The following is a 23,332-nucleotide window of genomic DNA, read 5'->3' as shown; positions in this document are numbered from 1 at the left end:
ACATCAAAATTTAAATTAAACTACATTCATCTTCTCTTCATAACTTCAAGCCTTCTAGTTTCTAGTGACCTTACAAGAGGGCAATATCCATCAGACAACAAAAAACAAAGGAAAATGATATATTAGTCCCTTTTTCTTCCATGGGACAGCCCCTTGTAGTGTAAAAGAGTAGTCATGAGGTGGCTGTCCCACGGAAAAACGGCAAATATATCACTTTCCCCAAAAATGACTTCTTATTTTGCAGTTACTCACAAACTGCACCAGAATGAAATTCACCCTAGCTGACCCTATATGCGTTCCATAAATGGATAAAACACCCTGTGGAAGATAAAAAAGATATGCCTAAACTTTTAAGATTGTCTCCTAATGTAACAGTACATAACACAGATTGAAAAAAGTTGTCAGCCCAAAATTTCAAAGCAAGAAACTAACATTGCTATCGGCTTTAGCATATCATTATAACAACACTCGAAGATGACCGTGGAAATGATACTAGTTTCCAGCAAATCTTGTTCCGCTTCTCTTCGTCAACTCGAGACAAACATCTGATAATCATTCTCTCCAATGCGGGTGTAAAATTCAAGAGAAGTCTCACAAATTCAACTTCACCCTCCCCTCCCAAAAAGCCAGTGATCTCAACTTTCTTGAGTTTATGTAAAAACCCCCAAATATCTTCCATGTCTGAATATTTTCGATTATTATTTCCGTTATGATGCTAGAATATCAAACAATATATCAGGAAAAAAGTGTTAAAGTGGCTAAATACTTAGAATGTGATATCAGAAATAGTAAGTGCTTGATGATTACCAAATGAATGACAACATTCAGTAGATTCGGACAGTTGGCAATGAAATAGCTTATCACATCCAGATGACTGAAGGTAGGCGATGCAGTCAATTCCAAATACTCGAGGTTAGGGAAATGCTGCAGCAAATCCTGTTCATCTACAAGAAACTGGACATATAAGAAGGTAAAAGAGTAAGCATCCGAGAAACTGAACACACACACGGAAAGCCAAAATTAACTATAACAAATTAAAAATAAAGAAAAATGACAGCATACATCAATGCATTGATTGCATAATGTAAGAGCTTTCGCATCACACAGCTTTTCGAAAATCTCGCTGAAACGATCTAGCAATTTTTGCCCCTCGACAGAAGCATCGTAACGACCATTCATCCGCTCCCTATGATATGAGCCTATAAACTTAATGACTGCATTGACTATAGAGGGAAGGTTCTCTATAGAGTAATCTTGTGCCATGATAAAAGTTATGTAACTGAACCGTTTGAGACTTGGCGTAGACAATTTCAGGTTGCACTCACTAAAATCAACACAAGAGTCGATAGTCAAGCTCTTAAGTGCATGAGCAGTTATATTGAAAATCTTGGGCTTGCCTAAGTTGCAATTTTTCATCTTAAACTCTTCAAGATGAGGACAGTCTGAAAATATCTGAGAAACCAGGTTAGCATCCAAAATTCTGATCCCAGTAAGATGCAAGGTTTTTAGCCTAGGAATACTCAATGAGAATTTGATTGAGGTGTTCAAACTCAATTTCAGCACCTCTAATGATTCACAATTGAAAAGGATACGAGGCAGTTTAATGCTTCTTTCATAAAGCATGTTAAGATCAAGCTCCCGAATGCCACGCGTTACTGCATAACGAATCCATGCATTTAAACGATAAATATGACAATAATTCCCAAATGAGAGACATAATTTCTCTATACTCGGCCCATGATGAAGCATTAGCACCAGATCCACAAAATCCAAAAATCTAGTATTTATCTTTTGGGTGTTATGAAGAAGGAAGAAAGTATCATCAAAGTCCAGATAAGGGATTTGAGTCCATTCATGTCTCCATCGTTTAGATAAAACACTAGTCTGAACCACATATTTCGTGGGCAGAAAAGAGAGAATGTGATGAAGAAGAGTAACATGTAAATTGCTGAGTCTGTCTCTGCTCTTGCCAGCCCTCTGTTTCTTAGCCTCCTCGTACTCGTTCGCTATTTCTACCTCCATTAGAGTGAAGAAAGCAAAAGATGAAGGAAATTTGTGAGGCCCGACCCCACTGTATAAATATTTCCCGCACTCGGTGGGGCCCACTCCTTGGAGATGCTGAAAATGGTCTTAAACAGGGAGAAGGAGAGTTCACAAATATAACCCAGGAACTAACCACAGAAACCCCATTGAATGAGAAGCAATGGTGATGTTACCTGGCTTGAAGATGGCCCCCTCTGAAAATGGTGATCAAGACCTTGACTCAGGTAGAGAGAGCTATATGAAAGACATTATCTGGGGCTGTCCAACAGAATGAATGGGAAGCATTTTCTACTTGGGCTTTTTCTATTGGCGTTTCAGTAGTTAGGGTTTTCAGTAGGAAGATGACAAGGCCTTGGACTAAGTCAGGAGACGATTTTGCCATTCTTTCATGGTAGAGCTGAGTTCAGGGATCAAGACCTCTCTGTTTTAGGATCGGGTTTCTAGGGCTTTCTTGAAGAAACGAATGTGAGGAAGGAGGGGCGAGTTTTGCCTTGGACTTTAATTTGTCAAATTATTCTAGCAACACTCTATTTAAACAGAGACGGTCGTTTCTTTTTCTATAAAACTGTGAAAAGGAATTTAATTACTCAGTTACTCTTTCCAAGAGAAGAATTTTGGTGCCCGAGCCACAGGGGTGCTACTCGGGTCGGGTCGGTCCGGGTTCGGGTTGGCACCTAACCCGAGTTCTGATCCGACCCATAGTACTCCCTTTTCCAACCCGACCCCAACCCCACCTGAGTTCAACCCAACCCAACCCTAGTCTTTTTTTTTTTTTTAAATGGTCCCAACCCTAGTCTTTATACTTAGTAAAAACAAAAATGATTAAAAATGTCCGATTTTACTCAGGTCGGGTCGGTTGCTCACGCCTTCAACCTAAACCCGACTCGAACTTAACCTGGGTTGGGAAACTCAACCCGATTCCGAACCGACCTGACCTTTTTTCGGGTTGAACCTGACCCGAGTTGCACCCTGGTGTGCGAGCGTGGGCATGTACAAGCTATAAAACTGTGAAGAGAATTTTGCCTAACCGCTGGAGTCTGTTGTGGTCGGGCTCACCTGATGGGAGTGGTTTAAGGGTGATTACAAGCATCTGTAGGAACAGTCCCGCCCTAAAAATTGTGGTGGGTAGATGGGATACCCTATGTCATAAAAAAAACAAAACAGTGGGAGTTCTAAATATTGTAACAGGATTAAGTCATCTTCATCCAAAGCATGGGAGAAGGTAAAGTGCTTTTAGAAGTAAAGGCCATGGGAATAAACTATCCGTAATCAAAGGGTGCGTTTGGAAATGTTTTTTGGGTAGGCTTTTGGAAAGAACTCTCTATCTACTATCATATGTTCCATGAACTGAAAGGGTAAATTTATGATTTTAATTTTTCAATAAATTACACTAACGGCAGTTAACGAAGGTTCAACTTTACGGAACTTTTAATTATTAGTAAGGACTTGGCAGCAAAAACCTCATTCTGTAAACGGTAGCAGAAAACCCGTTTTTAATTATTAGTAAGGACTTAGCAGCAAAAATCCTGGGAGTCTGAATACCTCCATATTTCGATAGATGATGGGTTTCGATAGCAAAAATCCCACATGGTTACTTTAGCTACAAACCTCTATATTTCATTTCGAGGAGTGATAGATGCAAGGGCTCCCACCAATCAAGGGCCCTTTTCCAGCTCTTTATGCAAGGGTGCATATATCATTGCTCATTTCCCATAAATCCCATTATTAGCTATTATTTTGATAGGGGTAGAATCAGAACCATGGTTTTAAATTTCGACCGAAATCCGAAATTTTGGTGGAGACCGACACCGAAATCAATCAAAACCGAAACGGTCATTTATTTCCGCCGAAATTTTGGAATTTCGGCCGAAATTTAGGTTTTTCCAAAATTTGACCCAAAAAATCTGTTTTTTTAATATTAATTTAATATTTCATCAAAATTTCGGGCCGAAATTTAATAATGAATAAAATATTATTTTCAGGTTTTGTACCAGATTTCGGTCAATTTCGGTTGAAATTTCAAGGTCCAAAACCGGTACCGAAACCGAAATTTTAAACCTAGATCAGAACCCCAACAACCCTAACCCAACCCGAGGCAATACCAACCCAACTCCAAAACTTAGAAACGTGCCTTTCGGGGTCATGATGTCGAACAAGATTTTAGGGATTCCTAGGGTATTTTCATTCCACGCACCTGACAATAAGGTAGAATGCATTATCACGATGGTCACCGAAACGTGTTCTTTCCAGAATTTTCTTCAACTGTTGCCCGATATTGCACGAAATTTTCGAACCTCAGCCGAATAATTTCAGAAACCAAACTTCATCATACAAAGTAGCCATACAAATCATTTGAGAACCCAAGCGACCCCTAAGTATACGGACTCTAATCATTTATTGATTTTATATGCATAGACCTCTTAGAAACACGGCCGTCGTGCGAATTGTGCCTTCTCCTACTTATAAAAGCACGAGATCTCTTTCTTAGCAACATTTTTCTCCCTTTGTTTACAAGAGGTAAAAGTTTTTTTTTTCTCTTATCTTACTTTTCTTTGTTCTTTCTTCCCTTTTTTTTTATGTTTTGAACCTTTGGTATTTGTTTTCAAATCTTTGATCATACTCTTGTAACAGAGAGAGTAGTGAAATCATGGTGGGGAGTAGCAACAGTTACTCAACAGAACAAAACCGCGATCAGATAAGCGATTTACCAGACTCGCTTCTTTTTCACATCCTCTCTTTCATGCCCACAAAAGATTCAGTCAAAACAAGCATTTTATCAACAAGATGGAGAGATTTGTGGACTTGGGTCCCAACCCTAGACTCTCATTATTATCAATTTGTGGGCATAGGAATGATGGATTTCATTAATTTCGTCGACCGATCCCTAATTCTCTACCAGGGTTCCAACATTCGGAGATTCTGTCTCTCTTTTGGGTATCACGACCGATTCACTTCTTATACAGATGCTTGGATACGTTTTGCAGTAAGAAGGGAAGTTGAAGAACTTGATTTGGACTTTTCTGGAGGAATGGATAATTATCATTATGTGTTGCCTGGTTGGCTCTATAACAATGCAACGATAAACAGTATCCAAGTAAGCAGCAGATGCTGTCTGTGGCCAACCTAAACATCATTTCAAGATTTCAATTACAGGAAGTCAGTAACTGCAGCATTTGTAGAACTTGAGCAACATTGCAGACACTGAGCACAACGGGCAGTTAATAACTATCTCCCCAGCCGAGTGAAGCAAAATGCTGTGTCCTTGTGTCAGGGTAGATGCAATATTTTAGACATGATGTATGCTCTGTAAATAAGAGCTTGGAAAAATTAAAATAAATGACAGCTGGCTCCACAGGGTGGAGACTTGCAAGTATGACACTCACGGCTTGTATTTACTATTTCACTTTGATCAACCTGAGTTGTCTACATGGTGGTCCACTCTTGGATTCCCAATGGTCCAGATGATCTTAACCATCTAAGAAATGGGTGTTTTGGCTATTGAATGTAGAATTTCGATTGCTGCTGTTATTTGATTCCTCCTTTTACCATGATGATTTAGGAGAAAGTTACTCCATTGGGTACATTTCATTGATTAGTTAATATACAAATGTAGTTTATACTTAATACTTTGTTTATTGAAGAATCCCTTTCTACATGCGATTGCTATTCATTGTCTTTTCTTATGCAAGTTTCTCACCAAGGTATCAGATTTGCTAGAATGTCTTCCTACACCACTATTTAATAATCTGAAGTGTTTAAAACTGCCGACGTGGTTCGACAAAGACGGCATCAGAGTGATTATCTGCTTGCTTCGTAGCTTTCCTGTCCTCGAATCTCTTCTCATACGTAATCTTAAGGTAATCTAAGTGTGGTTACAATGTCAGCTACTGTAACTATTACAGATTTAACTCTTACCGGTATGAAAACTCTAATAATTTGAGTTCTGATTGTCTCTTGGTTATATGGCTTTGACGACGGTTGTTTGGAAGTAGAGAAGTTTCATTTTGAGAATTGTATGGATCACCTTGTGGAAGTTCAGATCGAAGACTTTATGGGAGGTCAGAATGAACTTGAGTTTCTGAAATTTTTGTTGAACAAGGCAAGGTTCTTGCAGAGACTGATTCTTATTCCTCGCAGCAAGGCGTCAACATCTTCATACCATTTAAAGCTTAGGAAACAGCTGCTAGCGACACCGAGCTTTTACAATAAAAAAATTAGGGAGCAGCTGCTAGCATATCCACGGGCCTCTTCTAATGTTGCAATACTGTTGTAGAACTCCTCACCCTTCTATGAAAATTGAGTGTTTTGAACGAGACTTTACGCTGTATAAAAACTCCATATAAAAAATGTAGTTGCTTTATATATCATTTTCTAAGCATCTTGGTGTATTTTCTTCAAATTCCCTGTTCCTTTCAAGGAAAATCCTTCCCTAAGCAGATAGAGCGAGATTGGCTACAGATCAATCATCGGCAAATGACACAGATGGCTTGTCGTCTGTTGGATCTTGATTGGAGGGCTTATGGACAATGGCCTCTTATTGGAGGTCTTCTAATCTTCTATGACATGGAGATCAATATAAACATTGGTGAAGTATATTTTTCTAATGCGGAGGAGCAGCATAGAAAGAATCAAAATTCTGTAGATTCTCTTTATGGATGAGGGAAGTCTCCCCATCAGTACCTCGACCTCCATCTGTTCAGCTTTTGATTATCTCAAGCCGAAGGTTAAGGGCATTGATATTGGCACCACCATGTGTTTGATAACTGGCGGGCAAAAGTCATCAAAACTGTTTTGATTAGCTACCAAATCTATTACTGTAGATTTCATATTATCAAAAATTGCAATTCACACAATTGAAAAGATGCTATTTTTGGGCAACGGATATTTGCACAACAATGTTTTAATAATTGCACTATCTCATCTTGATTTTTTTTCAGTTAAACGCCTGTCAAAAGCTACTATTTGGTTCGCGAAATGCTCCTGTAAACAATTAATAAATAAAAGACAAGGCGAGCTTTGTGCAATTATTAAAACATGGTAGTGCCAATATCAGTAGCCTATATTTGGATTGAGGGAGTCGTGAATCAGTTCATATTTGAAGAATTAAAAATAAAATTTAATTCAATACAAATTTCATTCTGACCTGGGCAGAATAAAAATAGTACCTGTTTGGGTAGGAAATAGATTACAGCATTTCCCCCTTTAGATTCCTCCCTAAAGTCAATTCTTACGCTGATTCCATTAGGGCCCGTTTAGATACCTCATATATTGTATTTGGATTTGGAATTGAGTTTTGAATACAAAACGAATAAATCCGCCTGCTCATGTTGAGGGAGGGAGAGAGGGAAGGGGGGACCTTCCTACTAGAGGGGAGAGGTTGAGGAGCAAAGAGTGTAAAGGAAACTATCAAATCTATGGATTTCCAATTAGTTATTTCCATAGCATATTTGGAAATCTGATTTTTTTCACTATCACTTGCTGATTTGGAAATGTAAGGATTTGATCCGGATCCAAATCACAACACAAAAAGGGCTACAAATGTGAGAAATGCAAATAAAAATCTTCTCGGGATCCAAACGGGCCCCTAAGTTTTTTAAACAAAATGCTGGAATCAATGATTGACTCAACGAGTTATCTTTAGACTTGGCCTGGTTGAAGAAGTTTTGATTGACTCGGGCAAGTCTGAAGGGTTTTTATTAACTCGATAGAATTAAAACCGAGTTGACTCGATCAATGAGACTCAATGGTTGAATATCGATTCCGATTCCTGAATCAAGGGCATTTCCGTTATGAAAAGTGAAAACCTCTCCACATAAGAATGATGATGGGTTTTAGAGTCGGTCTTGAAAACCCAATAAGGGCATTTCCGTTTTGAAAACCCTCTATACTCTCTATTAGGATTTAGGGCATTTGCGCTTTGAAAACCTCTCTCTGTTCCTCAGCACACAGAAGAGAAAAAGGCCGCTAAAGGTAAACTTGTCTCTCTCTATCTTCATCTCACTCCATAATAGGAAACGAGCATGTTTTGATTAGGGTTCTATTCCTAGATTAGCCCAAGAAATCTGGGTGTTAGGGTTTCATGAGAATAGTAATATTCATTTGTCTAGTGGGGAGGGGATTATTCTTTGCCCCTTGGTTCGGTTGCTTCAATCAAGGGCAGTTCTTGGATGAATAGTATTTGAATAGTAATATCATTCGTAGGCCGAATGTCTCGTTGATTGGATTATCTCAGCCATTTGATCAATGTCTTGCAAAAACAAACATTGAACTAAACCAAAGTCGTCTTAATCGAGGCGTTGTGATTTCCACATTGTTGTAATGTTCGGGTTGCATCTTCATATTTTAGACCCAAAATCAACAATCTTGATCATGCCATGATAGTATGGTAGGAATGGCAATTTAAAAGAAGTCTGTGAAATGAGTGAAGCGTTGTAGTGATTTCCTTGTATTTTTTTATACTAATTGATTTCTTTTGTCTTTTTACATTTCCTTTTGATGCTCACATGACTTCCTTTATTATTAGGAAATCACAATCAAGATTGGAGTTCAAGAGAGGTCTGTTCTCTGTGCATCACTAACTCTTCCATCCTCCACCAAATGGAAGTAAGAAATGTACTAGAGCCTAGTGCTAAGAAGTACAAGTCTTCTAATGCATCGACTGCACGCGAGATTAACGATATAATTAGTGGTTTACCTGACACGATTCTTCATAACATTCTCTCTTTCCTTCCGACAGACTATGCCGTTCTCACCAGCTTTTTGTCCAAAAGATGGAGATACTTATGGACTTCTATTTCTTGTTTGGACTTTGACCATAAGCTATTTTATTCACCCTTGTATTTACAATTGGGCGACTATATATTTCCTTCTCTTCTAGCGACTACAGCTACAAATGATACTTTTATTGAATTTGTTGATACGGTGCTTATGCTCCATGACGCATCCAACATACAGAGATTTTGTCTCTCCTGTTTTTATTACTCATATAAATCTCACGTCAACACGTGGATTCGTGTTGCAATGATGCATAATGTTCGGGAGCTTGATTTTTGTATCGATCGAGAAGAAGACTATGATCCCTATGTGTCTTTGCCTGGCTTCTCTTCGGAGGAACCAGTTATGTTCCCTCATACCCTCTTCACTTGTGAATCCTTAGAGGTGCTGAAAATGAATTTAAAATGGTCTATTCTCAAAATGCCTGCTACTATGAGTTTCCGTGCGCTCAAAACCTTGGATCTTGTAGAGGTTGCGTTTTCAGAGGATAACTGGATGACGGAGCTCATTTCTAGCTGTCCGATCCTTGAAAGTTTGAGTATGGAAGGATGCACACTATATGGACACCAGAATCTCAATATTTATGGTCATAAACTTAGGAGCTTGAACATAAATGGATGTTATGGTTTGATGAAATGCAAGATCGTGCTTTCAGCGCCGGTTCTCTTATCATTCAAGTACATGCGGACCTCCATGGCACAAGACTGTTCTCTAGAAAACCTTTCCTCTGTGGTCAATGCAGACATTGATTTTATTGGCCCTTCATGGTTTGAAGATGATGACTTTAACTTTGATGAAGATGCTGGTTATCATTTGTGTAAGATTCTTAGAGGCCTTTCCAATGTAAAAGTTTTAAAATTATGCGCCTGGTGCATTCAGGTATGTTCCTTTCTTCTTATCAATCACTCTTTGGTTCTGTTGGATTTCTTGATTGTACGTTATGCTTACTGAATGGAACATGTTGTCCTTGAAAAGGTGAACATTCTTAAGGGCCTATTTGGTGGAAAAACTATCCCCAATTGGAAAATTAGCAAAACCCTCTCCTTTTTATCGATTGTGTGGATGCTACTTAGTTCATGTTGATTCTAGACTGATGTCAACACAAGATTGATGAATAAAAGGCTTTGTAAAATTTGAGTTTATGGTTTGCTTTAGCTTTTTCTCATATTCTTATCTTTTTATTCAAAATTTTTCTGAGTTTTAAAAAATTTGAACTTCTGTAAATTATTTTGCACCTTTACCAAAACAAAACACAAAACTGCAGAACGTTGAAAATTTCCCTTTCTTGAATGGAAGCAGAATCACCCACTGGAGTGTAATTGACAACCATGTTTCTAATTTTACTAAAAACAATGGCTAAATAAACATAAGGGCACATAGTTTATAATCCTCTTGCCAGAACAGCTATGGCATTGATGTGGCGTTTTATTATATGGTTTAAGGAGGGAGAACTGGCTTGCATCATGGTAGATGCAATATTTTAGACATGATGCATGCTCTCTGTAAATAAGACTTTGAAACAAAATGACAGGTTACACCACAGGGTGGTGTGACATGCAAGTATCACTATTTCACCTTTATCCATCCGAGTTGTCTACTTGGTGGGCCACTCTTGGATTCCCCATGGCCCAGATGATCCTAAGTTCCTAACCATCTAAGCAGTGGGTGTTTTGGCTATTGAATGAGGAATGTCTATTGCTGCTTATAGTTTGATTCCTCATTTTACCATGATGATTCAGTAGAAAAAATGCTCCACTGGGTACATTTCTTTGATTAGTTAATACACAACTGTAGTTTATATTTTGTAATTTGTTAAATGAACAATCAAGCCCTTTTTAACGTGCATTTTCTTTTTGTTGCCTTTTCATGTGCAAGATTCTCTTCCAGGTTCCAGATTTGCTAGAATGCCTTCCTATACCATTATTTAATAATCTGAAGTATTTGAAGCTGATGACATGGTTCGACAAAGACAACATTAAAGTGATTACCCGCTTGCTTCGTAGCTTTCCTGTCCTCGAATCTCTTCATATACATAATCTTGAGGTAATTCAGTATCTGCTTACAATTTCAGCTAGGTGATATATTCACCCATTTTTCTTACTTGGGACAGCCCCCTCTAGTGTAAAAAGAATAGTCATAAACAAGGCTTTAAACTTCGGACCAAAATTTCGGGTTTCGGTCAACCCCGAAACCGAAATTGGGTAAACTCGAAACGTTACAAAATTTTGACCGAAGAAATTTCGGTCGAAATTTCATTTTCCCTGAAATTTTGGTCCGAAATTCAAGGAAAATCTTCAAAAAAATCTGGATTTTATTCTTTATTTAACATTTTTCAAAAATTTCGGTAATTTTGTTCGAAATTTTGTACGAGATAAAATATTATTTTATTTGATTTCGGTGAGGAACGAAACGCATTCCGAAACCGAAATTTGAAACCATGGTCATAAATACACTAGAGGGGGGTCTGTCCCAAGTAAGAAAAGGTCACTTCCTTTTTATCTATTGCCTTTAGTGTAACTGTTGGTGCTGAAATCTGCTTCGCGGATAACGGCTTTGATAGAGGCTTGATCCTTGCTTGTCCTGCACTCAAAGAACACGCGTTAGGGGTCCCGTAGTTTGGACTCTGGGAGACCACTCTGACGCTCAAGTCAGAAATCGGCACATGAGCAGGAAATCAAACAGTAGAGGAGCAAAATAACAATGCTTGGGAGTGGTGTGTGATTGAAGATGCGTATAGGGGGTCTATTTATTGAGTTTGGAGTCATTGGCTGCTTAGGAAGCTTGCCATTCTCAGAGACTTTCCCATTGGCCGGTCTTCCTAAGAAGTCGGTTTCCATGTTTATCTTGGACATCTTCCGAGTTTCCTCATGGGACTCGGATACTTATTTTAAATCCTGAAAGTATAGGAAGGTTGCTGTGCGAGGATAGATTTCCCTCCTAGGGGACTTTCCTAATCACCCGGGGTTGCTATGTTTGGAGAATCGGCGACATGGCTTACTTGCCATTGTTTCATAACGGCAAGTTCAGTTTCCTAAATAGGCTAACCGCCACATGTCCAATTCTTACTGGAGGTGCAGTTTCCACCTAACAGTAACCATTTACAGATAGAACTCTCGACGGTATGAAAACTGATATAGTTTATAAATTAATTTGAGTTCTGATCGTCTCCAGGCTTTTTTTGTTCACGAAGATTGTTGGGAAGCAGAGAAGTTTCCTTTGGAGAATTGTATGATGGATCACCTCATGGAAGTTCAGATCGAACTCTTTATGGGAAGTCGGAATGAACTTGAGCTTCTGAAATTTTTGTTGAACAAGGGAAGGTTCTTGCAGAGACTGATTCTCTTACCTCCCAGTGAGGCTTCGACATCTTCATACCATCCAAAGGTTAGAGAACAGCTGCTAGCAATGACAGCATGTTCAAACAATCAAAAGATTATGGAGCAGCTGTTATCATATCCACGGGCCTCTTCTAATGTTGCAATACTGTTGTAGATCTCCGCACCCTTCTATGAATGTTGAGTGCTTTGAACTTGTGCTGGCAGTGCAAGGCTTAGTTAGCAGTTGCTAGCATATCCGCCAGCCTCTTTTAATGTTGCAATATTGTTGTAGAACTCGGAATCTTTCTATGAAAGTTGAGTATTTTGAACTTGTGATGCTAGTGGAGCTTTTTTTATATCAGAATTTCTGCTCATTTTATGGCAATTCTGTTAGTGATTGCTGTTGCTTCGCCTAATCTTTGATATCCATTATAAAAATGAATAAACACATTTTTTTTTATCAAAATGAGTTGGATAATCCATTGGTTATTTTATAGGAGATTGGAAAAATTACCAAAAAAACCTTTGGTAAAGATTTTTGTTTTTTATAGGTGAGGGAGGGAGGGCAAAAAAGTGAATATATATTTTTGTTTTCTCATATAGAGAAAACGGTTCCTACATATGTACATATGAGAAAACGGTTCCTACACATGTGTAGATAAGTTATCTACACACTAGCTTAAAATACAGTGGGGGCCACATTATTTGGGTGATCCAAACCATTCATTTTTAAGGCCCTTACATAGATAGGGTGTCCATAAAAAATCAGATCCATAGGATCATCCTAACCATTCGAACTGTGGAAGCAAAAAATGGACTAATTTGTGAAGGTTTAAAGACATCCATTTTACCTCCCCAAATCGTAGGGTTGGGATGATCCTATGGATTTGATTTTTTGTTGACACCCTATCTATGTGAGGGCCTTTAAAATGGATGGCTTGGATCACCCAAACAATGTGGGCCCCCTTCACAAATCTGTCCATTTTTGCCTCCACAGTTTGAAGGGTGGGGATGATCCTATGGAGCTGATTTTTTGGGCACACCCTATCAATGTGAGGGTCTATCAAATGAATGGTTTGGATCACCCAAACAATGTGGGCCCACTGTATTTTTAGCCGTTGGTGTAGCTAAGTTAGCTACACGTATGTGTACCTTCACTTAACTCTCTCTCTCTCTCTCTCTCTATATATATATATATATATATATATATATATATAGAGAGAGAGAGAGAGAGAGAGAGAGAGGAAAGTGAAGCTACACTACCACTTAGCTACACCGCCGGCTTAAAATACAATGGGCCCACATTGTTTTGGTGATCCAAAGAATTCATTTGATTGGCCCTCACATAGATAGGGTGTCCACCAAAAATCAGCTCCATAGGATCATCCCAACCCTACGATTTGTGGAGGAAAAAATGAACGTGTAAAAACCTTCACAAATTTGTCCATTTTTGCCTCCACAGTTTGAAGGGTTGGGATGATCCTATGGAGCTGATTTTTGGTGGACACCCTATCTATGTGAGGGCCAATCAAATGAATGGTTTGGATCACCAAAACAATGTGGGCCCATTGTATTTTAAGCCAGTGGTGTAGCTTCACTTTCCTCATATATATATATATATATATATATATATATATATATATATGAGAAAACGGTTCCTACACATATGTGAGTTATCTACACACTAGCTTAAAATACAGTGGGGGCCACATTATTTGGGTGATCCAAACCATTCATTTTTAAGGCCCTCACATAGATAGGGTGTCCACAAAAAATCAGATCCATAGGATCATCCTAACCATTCGAACTGTGGAGGCAAAAAATGGACTAATTTGTGAAGGTTTAAAGACATCCATTTTACCTCCACAAATCGTAGGGTTGGGATGATCCTATGGATCTGATTTTCTGCGGACACCCTATCTATGTGAGGGCCTTTAAAATGGATGGCTTGGATCACCCAAACAATGTGGGCCCCCACTGTATTTTAAGCTAGTGAGTAGAGAACTCTCTACACATGTGTGGGGGCCCACATTGTTTGGGTGATCCAAGCCATCCATTTTAAAGGCCCTCACATAGATAGGGTGTCCACAGAAAATCAGATCCATAGGATCATCCTAACCATTCGAACTGTGGAGGCAAAAAATGGACTAATTTGTGAAGGTTTAAAGACATCCATTTTACCTCCACAAATCGTAGGGTTGGGATGATCCTATGGATCTGATTTTTTGTAGACACCCTATCTATGTGAGGGCCTTAAAAATGGATGGCTTGGATCACCCAAACAATGTGAGGCCCCACTGTATTTTAAGCTAGTGTGTAGAGAACTCTCTACACATATGTGTATGAGAAAACGGTTCATACACGTATGTGTAGAGAGTTCTCTACACACTAGCTTAAAATACAGTGGGGGCCCACATTGTTTGGGTGATCCAAGCCATCCATTTTAAAGGCCCTCACATAGATAGGGTGTCTACAAAAAATTAGATCCATAGGATCATCCCAACCCTACGATTTGTGGAGGTAAAATGGATGTCTTTAAACCTTCACAAATTAGTCCATTTTTTGCCTCCACAGTTCCAATGGTTAGGATGATCCTATGGATCTGATTTTTTGTGGACACCCTATCTATGTGAGGGCCTTAAAAATGAATGGTTTGGATCACCCAAATAATGTGGCCCCCACTGTATTTTAAGCTAGTGTGTAGGAACCGTTTTCTTATATTTATATATATATATATATATATATATATATATATATATATATATATAGCAGAAGAGAAAATGATGAATTTTTTCATTTATTTGAAAACTCTGTGCATTTAACACGTTAAGGTGGTTGATTTTTACCGTTTTAAGGCTCTTCCCGTGTATCTATCCAGCCATTTCGTGGGGGTAGTTTTGCCCTTTCAGTAGCCTTATCCTGAAAGGAGAAAAATAATGAATGTATGTAATTTAACACATCAAGGTTGTTGCAGAGATATTTTCCTTTTCTATTCAACGTGTCAAGTCATTCTAAAGATATTTTTCATTTTTTTGTCTCTAGTAACACAAGACAAGAAAGAGGCCTTGATTTCTCCTCTCTCGATGGCTATATAGAAGGGTAAAATCGTACCTCTACTCTCTTTAATATGTGTCCTCCGTTTCTCTCTTTCTGGAAAGTCAGAGATATTTTCTCCTCAGCAACTTCTGTGCTTAACCCAACACATGTCCTTTTCTCTCTTCCATCTGTCCCCAAGAACCCTAATATCCCCACTGTCCTTACTTTCAGCCAGAAGAGGAAAGCCAAACTGTTTTCCCTATTTTTTTAGACACATCGATATTCATCGCTATTAGAGTTTTGAGAGAAGAAACCAATATATACTGGCCAAGAGATCATGGCCAATACTTGAGCTTTGAGGATGACTTCTAAACCATGTAAAGGGTTTAGAAAATAGAAATCATGTTTTCCTTTCATTCATTTACTTCCTTGATGAATGAAAGATACTATGCTATATTCTTTTTTCTTTTCTCTGTTCAATTTACGAGCTCTCTGTCTTGCTCAATAGGTTTTTTTTTGTTTAGCATTAAATTTTTTCACTTTTTTGTGACTAGTTTAGAGATTAATCATTTATTTGCTTGGCTTGTGGAGGGATTTCAAGTCGTCTATCTAACTAATTTCTTGCCTTTGTTCTTCTTTGCAACGGATAACCATATATTATCAGCTTCTTCTCCATTTCCTGCGAAGAGACGTTTTGGTTGTGCTATCACTCATAATTGTAATTTCCAAAAATCTATTGACCTGGCACTTATGGCAAGCAATTTCTTGGAGGATGAGAGCATCAGGACTGATTCGAGTTGTAGTACTGATGCTACTCTGGTTTTATTGATCTTACCCATCTAGCCAACTAAAATTTGGTCGGTACTATTTTCTATGCACTTTCTTCTTTTATGAGTTTTTGGATTAATATGTGAATTATTTATATTTCTATTTTGTGGATTTGATTTTACATTTCAGTTGTGTTTTGAGTATAGACATTTTAATTTCACCTGTGTGGATTTATCTCTGCTGCTTTTATCTTTGCTCTGTGTATAACAAAGAGATCCATGGATTATGAACCACTTATACAAAGTCCAGTTATGGATTTGCTTGCATTTTATAAGTTTGTTGGGTCGTTGATGCTTCTTCTTGGCTATCAAGAAAAATGCTCAGGCTTTAGCATCTGCTTCTTTGACAAAAAAGTGCAGATTGGTCATTATACATTTTAGTATGGATTTATTAGATGCACGCCACTGATTTGATGGAATGCCTCAAAAAAGATATTGGTTCACCGGATTCGATTATTATAGCAAATTTATTCATGCTTTGATCCATTACTTTCTTTCTTTTTTCTTTGTCATTTTTTACAAATTAATTTTTTTGTTCGTTTGGTTAAATTTGTCCCTAAGATTTAGCCCACTTAGGGACAAATTGATTTTACAAATTGCTTTTTCTTTGTTTTCTTTGCTTTAATTTTGTCCATCTTAGGGACTGTTGAGGATTATTACTTTCAAGGAAGGGATCATCTTATGGAAATGATTTTTGGGGCACAACCGTTGTGGCCCATCAAATGGATGGTTTGGATCATCATATGGTTTGCCGTACAGTACTTTTTGAAAAATACTGAACTATGCAAGGTTACACCAGATAAAAGCTCTAAAATAAGGGGGTTTGGGAGTATCATAATCCTACCCCTAAAATTCTTGGGGCACAACCTATTTACATCTGGACCATCAAATGATCCTCCATAGGATGATCCTAACCATCCTTTCTATAGTGGTTTCCATAACACCCAGTTCCTTTTTAGATCGAAAGGCTAGGATCATCTTATGGTAATGATTTGTGGGGTGCAACCTATTTATATTGTGTCCTATCAAATGGATGGTTTCGATCATCCTATGGTGTTTAATACAATACTTTTTGAAAAATACTGAGCTGCAAGCTTACACCATATAAAAACTCTAAAAATAATGGGTGTGGGAATATCATAATCCCACTCCTAAAATTCTTATATAAAGGGTAAATTTGTCATTTTAAAATTTAAAATCAAATGTGGAAAGTAGGTTACTGTTTTTAGTGCATAGTAGTTTACTGTTTTTAGCCAAAACTCCTACTTTTTTTTATTTCTTTGGTTAAATTGAGCCCATTTTAGGGTCATTGATTTTATAAATTACTTTTTTCCGCTATTTTCTTTGGTTGAATTTAGTCCATATTAGTGACTGTTGAGGATGATTACTTTCTAGGAAAGGTCATCACCTCATTTATTGTTTCCATGTAAAATTTAATTTTTAAGAAGATTTTAATTATGATTCTTTTTTTCATAGTAGTCTACCAGCCAACCTCTATATTTTCATCGCTTTTTTTACTACTGTATATATATATATATATATATATATATATATATATATATATATATATATATATATGAGAAAACGGTTCACATATGTAGGGCTGCAACTCGGGTCGGGCGGGTCGGGTTTTGGAGAACCCAACCCTACCCGAGAAATATCTCGGGTGGGGTCGGGTCGGGTTTTTTTTCGGAAAACCCACGATTCCCAAACCCGGCCCTACCCATGATAAATCTCGGGTCGGTTCGGGTCGGGTTGGGTTTTTTCACATTGACGCAAATTTTTAAGTAAAATTCTTGTTTGGCAAGGCAACTCAACTCATAGAAGCAGAAATTACACTCACATTACACTTGAATCAAACAATGATGTAATTACACTCACATCACACTTGAATCAAACAATGCTGTAATCAAACAATGTTGTAATTACAATCAAACAATGCTGAATCAAACACTTGAATCAACTCAACTAATAGAAGCAGAAATTACACTCACATACAGTAACAGTGGGTGCGTGGGTTTTCACTTTTAACTTTGGGATAATTACATTTACACCCCCTCTAGTTTCTGACACATCCACTTCCACCCCTATAGTTTAAAACGTGACAAATACACCCCTGTAGTTTCAATTTGTTTAAGGTTTGCCCCCTCAGCTGAAGGTTCGTCCATAGATTGAAGGGTTAGGATGATCCGATGGAGCTGATTTTTTGGGCACACCATATCTATGTCAGGACCCATCAAATGAACGCTTTGGATCATCCAAATAATGTGGGCCCCTACCTGAATCCAAACACTACCAAAAAATCATCCAAATAATGTGGGCCCACATTGTTTGGATGATCCAAAGCGTTCATTTGATGGGTCCTGACATAGATAGGGTGTGCCCAAAAAATCAGCTCCATCGGATCATCCTAACCCTTCAATCTATGGACGAACCTTCAGTTGAGGGGGCCTACCTTAAACAAATTGAAACTACAAGGGTGTATTTGTCACGTTTTAAACTATAGGGGTGGAAGTGGATGTGTCAGAAACTAGAGGGGGTGTAAATGTAATTATCCCTTTAACCTTTAACTAACAATAGAAAAAAATGTACATACTATAACTTATGTAACTCGGGTCGGGTTGGGTCGAGCCCCTTCAAACCCGGCTCTACCCGAGATTCATGCGGGCTTTTGAATGCTGAACCTGGCTCGACCCGAAACCCATGAAACCTGAACCCGACCCAGGCTATTTTCGGGTCGGGTCGATGCGGGTCGGGTAAAACCCGGCTCGAGTTGCAGCCCTACACATGTGTAGAGAGCATCCTAAAATATCTTAACTACTAAATATATTCCTCCCCAGCGGGACCGTCTAGGCACGTAACATATTCTTATTAACTCTCTCTTCCGCACTGTAACTTAACCCCCATCACTGAAGAGGAAGAAAAAGCCACAGATAGCAGTCAGATATAAGGTAAATTTCTGTTTATCATCTTTTTACTACATCTTAGGAAACGAGCATGCTATGATTAGGGTTCTATTCCAATATAAATAGTTTCAGTACAAGAAAGAAATCTGTGTGTTAGGGTTTCCAAGTGTAAGAATACTAATATCATTCGTCTACGGGGGATGGAAGATTATTCTCTCTCCCTTTATTTCTTTGCTTCAATAAAGGGGATCATGACAATTCCTTGCCTCTTGGATGAATAATATTTGAATATCTCTATTTTCTACTTTGTGGCTTGTTTGTAGACGCCATAGGCTGAAAAGCACTCCGAAATATCTGGCCTTTAGGTGGACAATTAAGGGAAAAAAATTGATTACCTGTCCACATTCAGTCCTCTAATCGAATGGTTGGGTTTTGTCCAATTGGAGTGATTTCATGGTATCTACGCATAAGGGCTCCAGATCGTGCCGATGTTACCTGTAGTGTTAACTTACCAACTTCTCCAAAAGCTTAAGCTGTCGGAGAAAGGTGTTATTTATCTTTTATACTTTAACACTCCCCCCCCCACGTGTGACCCACTTGGCAAACACGTGGCACATGTGGTCCCACTACATGGATTTTGCTATCCGGGAGGTTTGAACTCGAGACCTTTGGCTCTGACAACATGTTAACTTACCAACTTCTCCAAAAGCTTAAGCTGTCGGAGAAAGGCGCTATTTATCTTTTGTACTTTAACATGTAGCCCTTGGATGAAGTTTCTCATGTGCTTTTAACATGGGGAGGATATCATTGTTTCATTCCTCTTTGTTTTGTGGTGGGAGATGTGAATTGACAAATAGAGGAAAAAAAAAGGATAGGTTTTCATTTGGTTTTTCTCAATTTATACATTTACTGTTTCAATCCTAGCTGTGGAACTGCTAAACAACCAATTACTCCAAAAGCTAACATGTTTCTTGATTGAGGGCATTGATTTGCTGAGAAATCATGTGGATGAGACATAGGCCGAATGTCTCATTCGTTGGATTATCTCAGTCATTTGATCGATGACATGCAAATGGATCGTAAAAATATGAGAAAGAAAAATAAAAAGGAAGCAACAAAGATTGAACTAAACCAAAGTCATCTTGATCGAGTCGTTGGACTACCGCATTGTTGTAATGTTCGGGTTGCCCATCCATATTATAGACCCAAAATCAACAATCTTTATCATGCCATGAGTGTGGTAGGGATGCCATTTTAAAAGAACTCTGTCAAATGAATGAAGAGTGTTTTCCTTGAATCCTTTATACGAATTGATTTCTTTTGTCTTTATTACTTTTCCTTTTGATGCTCACATCATGTCCTTTATTATTAGGAAATCACAATCAAGATTGGAGTTCATGAGAGGTCTGATCTCTGCTTGCCCTTCTCCGTGGATCATTAACTCTTCCATCCTCCACCAAATGGAAGGAAGATATCTACTAGAGCCTAGTGCTAAGAAGTACAAGTCTTCTACCACATGGACCGAAGGCGAGATTAGGGACTTAATAAGTGGTTTACCTGACACAATTCTTCGTAACATTCTCTCTTTCCTTCCGACACACTATGCTGTTCTCACCAGCCTTTTGTCCAAAAGATGGAGATATTTATGGACTTCTATTCCTTGTTTGGACTTCGACCATAAGCTATTTTATTCACCCTTGTATTTACAATTGGGCGACGATATATTTCCTTCTCTTCCAGCGACTACAGCTACAAATGCTACTTTTAGTGAATTTGTCGATACAGTGCTTATGCTCCGTGATGCATCCAACATACAGAGATTTTGTCTCTCGTGTTATTATTACTCATATAAATCTTATGTCAACACGTGGATTCGCGTTGCAGTAATGCATAATGTTCGGGAGCTTGATTTTTGTATCCATCAAGACGACCCCTATCATTCCATTGAGACTTTGCCTGGCATCTTTTCGGGAGAACCTGTTAGCTTTCCTCATATCCTCTTCACTTCTGAATCACTAGAGGTGCTGAGAATGAATTTAAAATGGTCTATTCTCAACATGCCTGCTACTATGAGTTTCCGTGGGCTCAAAACCTTGGATCTTGTAGAGGTGTTACGTTTTCAGAGGACAACTCGATGAAGGAGCTCATTTCTAGCTGTCCGATCCTTGAAAGTTTGAGTATGGAAGGATGCACACTATATGGACAACAGAATCTCAATATTTCTGGTCATAAGCTTAGGAGCTTGACCATAAATAGATGTTATGGTTTGAAGAAATGCAAGATCATGCTTTCAGCTCCGTTTCTCTTATCATTCAAGTACATCCGGACCTCCATGGCACAAGACTATTCTCTAGAAAACCTTTCCTCTGTAGTCAATGCAGTCATTGAATAGCCGTTTTTGTAGCCTTTTTTGTCCATGGTTTGAAGATGATGACTTTAGCTCTGATGAAGATTGTGGTTATCGTCTGTGTAAGATTCTTAGAGGCCTTTCCAATGTAAAAGTTCTGAAATTATGCAGATGTTGCATTCAGGTATGCTTCCTTTCTTCTTTCTTTCTAGTTTCTACTTTATACCTACGCCAATAGATATGTGGAAAAGATTTACAACCATACTTATAAATTCCATTTTGTTTTGTGGGATTTCCTGATTGTACGTTATGATTACTGAACGGAACATGTTGTCCTTAAAAGTTGAATGCCCTTATGGGCCTGTTTGGTGGAAAACTGTCCCCAATTGGAAAATTAGCGAAACCTTCTCTTTTTACAGTTTATGTGGATGCTACTTAGATCATGTTGATACTAGACTGAAGTTAACGCATTATTGATGACTAGAAGGCTTTGTAAAATATAAGTTTATGTTTTGCTTTACCTTTTTCTCGTGTTCTTATCATGTTATTCGAAATTTTCTAATTAAAAAAAAAAATGAACTTCTGTAAATTTTGTTGCACCTTTACCAAAACAAAACAGAAAACTGGCAGAAAGTAAAAAATGTACCATTGTAGAATGAAAATAGAACCCCCTCTGGGGTGTAATTGACAACCATGTTTCTAATTATACTAAAAAGAATGGCTGGAAAGATAAGGGCTCATAGTTTATAATCTCTTCGTCAGAACAGCTATGGCATTGATGCGGCATTTTATATGCTGTAGTAGTAAGAACTGGCTTGTTTCATGGTAGACGCAATATTTTAGACATGATGCTTGCTCTGTGTAAATAAGAGGTTGAAAAAAAAATGATGGGGCACCACTAGGCTGTAACATGCAAGTGTAACACTCCAGGCCTGTATTTACTATTTCACCTTTTGATCGATCTGAGTTGTCTACATGGTGGGCCACTCTTGGATTCCCCATGGCCCAGATGATCCTAACCATCTAAGCAATATGCATTTTGGCTATTGAATGTGCAATGTCGATTGCTGCTTATAGTTTGATTCCTCCTTTTAGCATGATGATTGTGGAGAAAAAATTGCTCCATTGGGTATATTTCTTCGATTAGTTAATATACAACTGTGGTTTATATTTTGTAATTTGTTAAATGAGCAATCAAACCCTTTTGACATGCATTTTCTATTCGTTGCCTTTTTCATGTGCAAGTTTCTCTCCAAGGTTCCAGATTTGCTAGAATGTCTTCCTACACCATTATTTTATAATCTGAAGTATTTGAAGCTGATGGCGTTGTTCGACAAAGACAGCATGAAAGTGATAACCTTCATGCTTCATAGCTTTCCTGTCCTCGAATCTCTTCACATACATAATCTTGGGGTAATCTCAATCTACTTACAATTTCAGCTAGGGATATGATATATTCTCTACTTTTTCTTACTTGGGACAGCCGCCGTGCAAATGAATAGTCATAAATACACTAGAGGGGGCTGTCCCAAGTAAGAAAAGGTCAATTCCTTTTAGCTATTGCCTTTCTCAACCATTTACAGATTGAACTCTTAATGACATGAGAACCAATATAGTTTATCTATTAATTTTAGTTCTGATCATGTCTAGGCATGTTTTGTTCACAAAGATTGTTGGGAAGCAGAGAAGTTTCCTATTGAGACTTATAAGATGGATCATCTCATGGAAGTTCAGATCGAACTCTTTAGGGGAAGTTGGAATGAAGTTGAGTTTCTGAAATTTTTGTTGAACAAGGCAAGGTTGTTGCAGAGACTGATTCTCTTACCTCCCAATGAGGGCTCAACCTCTTCACACCATTCAAAGCTTAGTGAGCCGCTGCTAGCATGTTCAGACAATCAAAAGAATAGGGAGCAGCTGTTAGCATATCCGCAGGCCTCTTCTAATGTTGCAATACTGTTGTAGAACTCCTCACCTTTGTGTGAAAGTTTTGAGAGTTTTGAACTTGTGATTGCAGTGCACTTTTATTTTATCAGCATTTATGCTCATTTTATGGTAATTCTGGTATCCTGATTCTAGTAGATT

General features: G+C 38.2%; 4 protein-coding genes across 11 annotated transcripts; 3 read left to right on the top strand and 1 right to left on the bottom strand.

Moving 5' to 3' along the window:
• Positions 1–323: 323 nt before the first annotated feature.
• On the bottom strand, positions 324–2,562 carry LOC143883951 (F-box/LRR-repeat protein At3g26922-like). 3 transcript variants are annotated; one of them, XM_077387284.1, is made up of 4 exons: positions 2,217–2,562; positions 1,063–2,129; positions 808–954; positions 324–715 (listed from the first exon to the last, which is right to left on the bottom strand). In XM_077387284.1, exons 2-4 carry the CDS (start codon positions 2,020–2,022, stop codon positions 446–448), a joined length of 1,377 nt encoding a protein of 458 aa, XP_077243399.1. In that variant the 5' UTR covers positions 2,023–2,129; positions 2,217–2,562; the 3' UTR covers positions 324–445. The 3 variants fall into 3 exon arrangements, with proteins under 3 accessions (XP_077243399.1, XP_077243400.1, XP_077243401.1); XM_077387285.1 differs by having other exon boundaries at positions 1,063–2,118; XM_077387286.1 differs by having other exon boundaries at positions 446–681; positions 1,063–2,562.
• Positions 2,563–7,839: 5,277 nt separating this feature from the next.
• Positions 7,840–20,509, top strand: LOC143883950 (F-box/FBD/LRR-repeat protein At5g56420-like). 6 transcript variants are annotated; one of them, XM_077387281.1, is made up of 5 exons: positions 7,840–8,013; positions 8,567–9,696; positions 10,693–10,860; positions 15,835–16,027; positions 20,276–20,509. In XM_077387281.1, exons 2-4 carry the CDS (start codon positions 8,641–8,643, stop codon positions 15,997–15,999), a joined length of 1,389 nt encoding a protein of 462 aa, XP_077243396.1. In that variant the 5' UTR covers positions 7,840–8,013; positions 8,567–8,640; the 3' UTR covers positions 16,000–16,027; positions 20,276–20,509. The 6 variants fall into 6 exon arrangements, 5 of the variants coding, with proteins under 5 accessions (XP_077243396.1, XP_077243398.1, XP_077243397.1 ...); XR_013252612.1 differs by lacking the exon at positions 20,276–20,509 and adding an exon at positions 11,989–12,448 and having other exon boundaries at positions 7,843–8,013; positions 15,835–15,853; XM_077387283.1 differs by lacking the exon at positions 15,835–16,027.
• Positions 20,364–21,041, top strand: LOC143882441 (putative F-box/LRR-repeat protein At5g38386). Its single transcript, XM_077385933.1, has one exon. The coding sequence runs from the start codon at positions 20,364–20,366 to the stop codon at positions 21,039–21,041; it is 678 nt and encodes a 225-aa protein (XP_077242048.1).
• A 237-nt stretch (positions 21,042–21,278) lies between these two features.
• LOC143882440 (uncharacterized) lies at positions 21,279–23,328 on the top strand. The gene is made up of 3 exons (XM_077385932.1): positions 21,279–21,434; positions 22,496–22,663; positions 22,901–23,328. Exons 1-3 carry the CDS (start codon positions 21,279–21,281, stop codon positions 23,210–23,212), a joined length of 636 nt encoding a protein of 211 aa, XP_077242047.1. The 3' UTR covers positions 23,213–23,328.
• Positions 23,329–23,332: the final 4 nt, after the last annotated feature.

This window comes from Tasmannia lanceolata, unplaced genomic scaffold (assembly GCF_043159265.1).
Source record: "Tasmannia lanceolata isolate RefF3 unplaced genomic scaffold, GAP_Taslan_0.1 ptg000008l, whole genome shotgun sequence".
Taxonomy (NCBI): Eukaryota; Viridiplantae; Streptophyta; class Magnoliopsida; order Canellales; family Winteraceae; genus Tasmannia; species Tasmannia lanceolata.
The sequence above is the reverse complement of the archived record's forward strand: the minus strand, read 5'-3'. Positions and strand labels throughout refer to the sequence as shown.

Excerpts from the sequence above, each read along its gene's own strand:
- LOC143883951 (XM_077387284.1), bottom strand. The coding sequence starts at position 2,022 with ATGGAGGTAGAAATAGCGAACGAGTACGAGGAGGCTAAGAAACAGAGG. Across the intron at positions 955-1,062 it reads TATGCAATCAATGCATTGAT|TTTCTTGTAGATGAACAGGA; the intron begins GTATGCTGTCAT and ends TTATATGTCCAG. Across the intron at positions 716-807 it reads TGAATGTTGTCATTCATTTG|CATCATAACGGAAATAATAA; the intron begins GTAATCATCAAG and ends TTGATATTCTAG.
- LOC143883950 (XM_077387278.1), top strand. The coding sequence starts at position 8,641 with ATGGAAGTAAGAAATGTACTAGAGCCTAGTGCTAAGAAGTACAAGTCT. Across the intron at positions 9,697-10,692 it reads TATGCGCCTGGTGCATTCAG|ATTCTCTTCCAGGTTCCAGA; the intron begins GTATGTTCCTTT and ends TTCATGTGCAAG. Across the intron at positions 10,861-11,988 it reads TTCATATACATAATCTTGAG|GCTTTTTTTGTTCACGAAGA; the intron begins GTAATTCAGTAT and ends GATCGTCTCCAG.
- LOC143882441 (XM_077385933.1), top strand. The coding sequence starts at position 20,364 with ATGGAAGGAAGATATCTACTAGAGCCTAGTGCTAAGAAGTACAAGTCT.
- LOC143882440 (XM_077385932.1), top strand. The coding sequence starts at position 21,279 with ATGCAGTCATTGAATAGCCGTTTTTGTAGCCTTTTTTGTCCATGGTTT. Across the intron at positions 21,435-22,495 it reads TATGCAGATGTTGCATTCAG|TTTCTCTCCAAGGTTCCAGA; the intron begins GTATGCTTCCTT and ends TTCATGTGCAAG. Across the intron at positions 22,664-22,900 it reads TTCACATACATAATCTTGGG|GCATGTTTTGTTCACAAAGA; the intron begins GTAATCTCAATC and ends GATCATGTCTAG.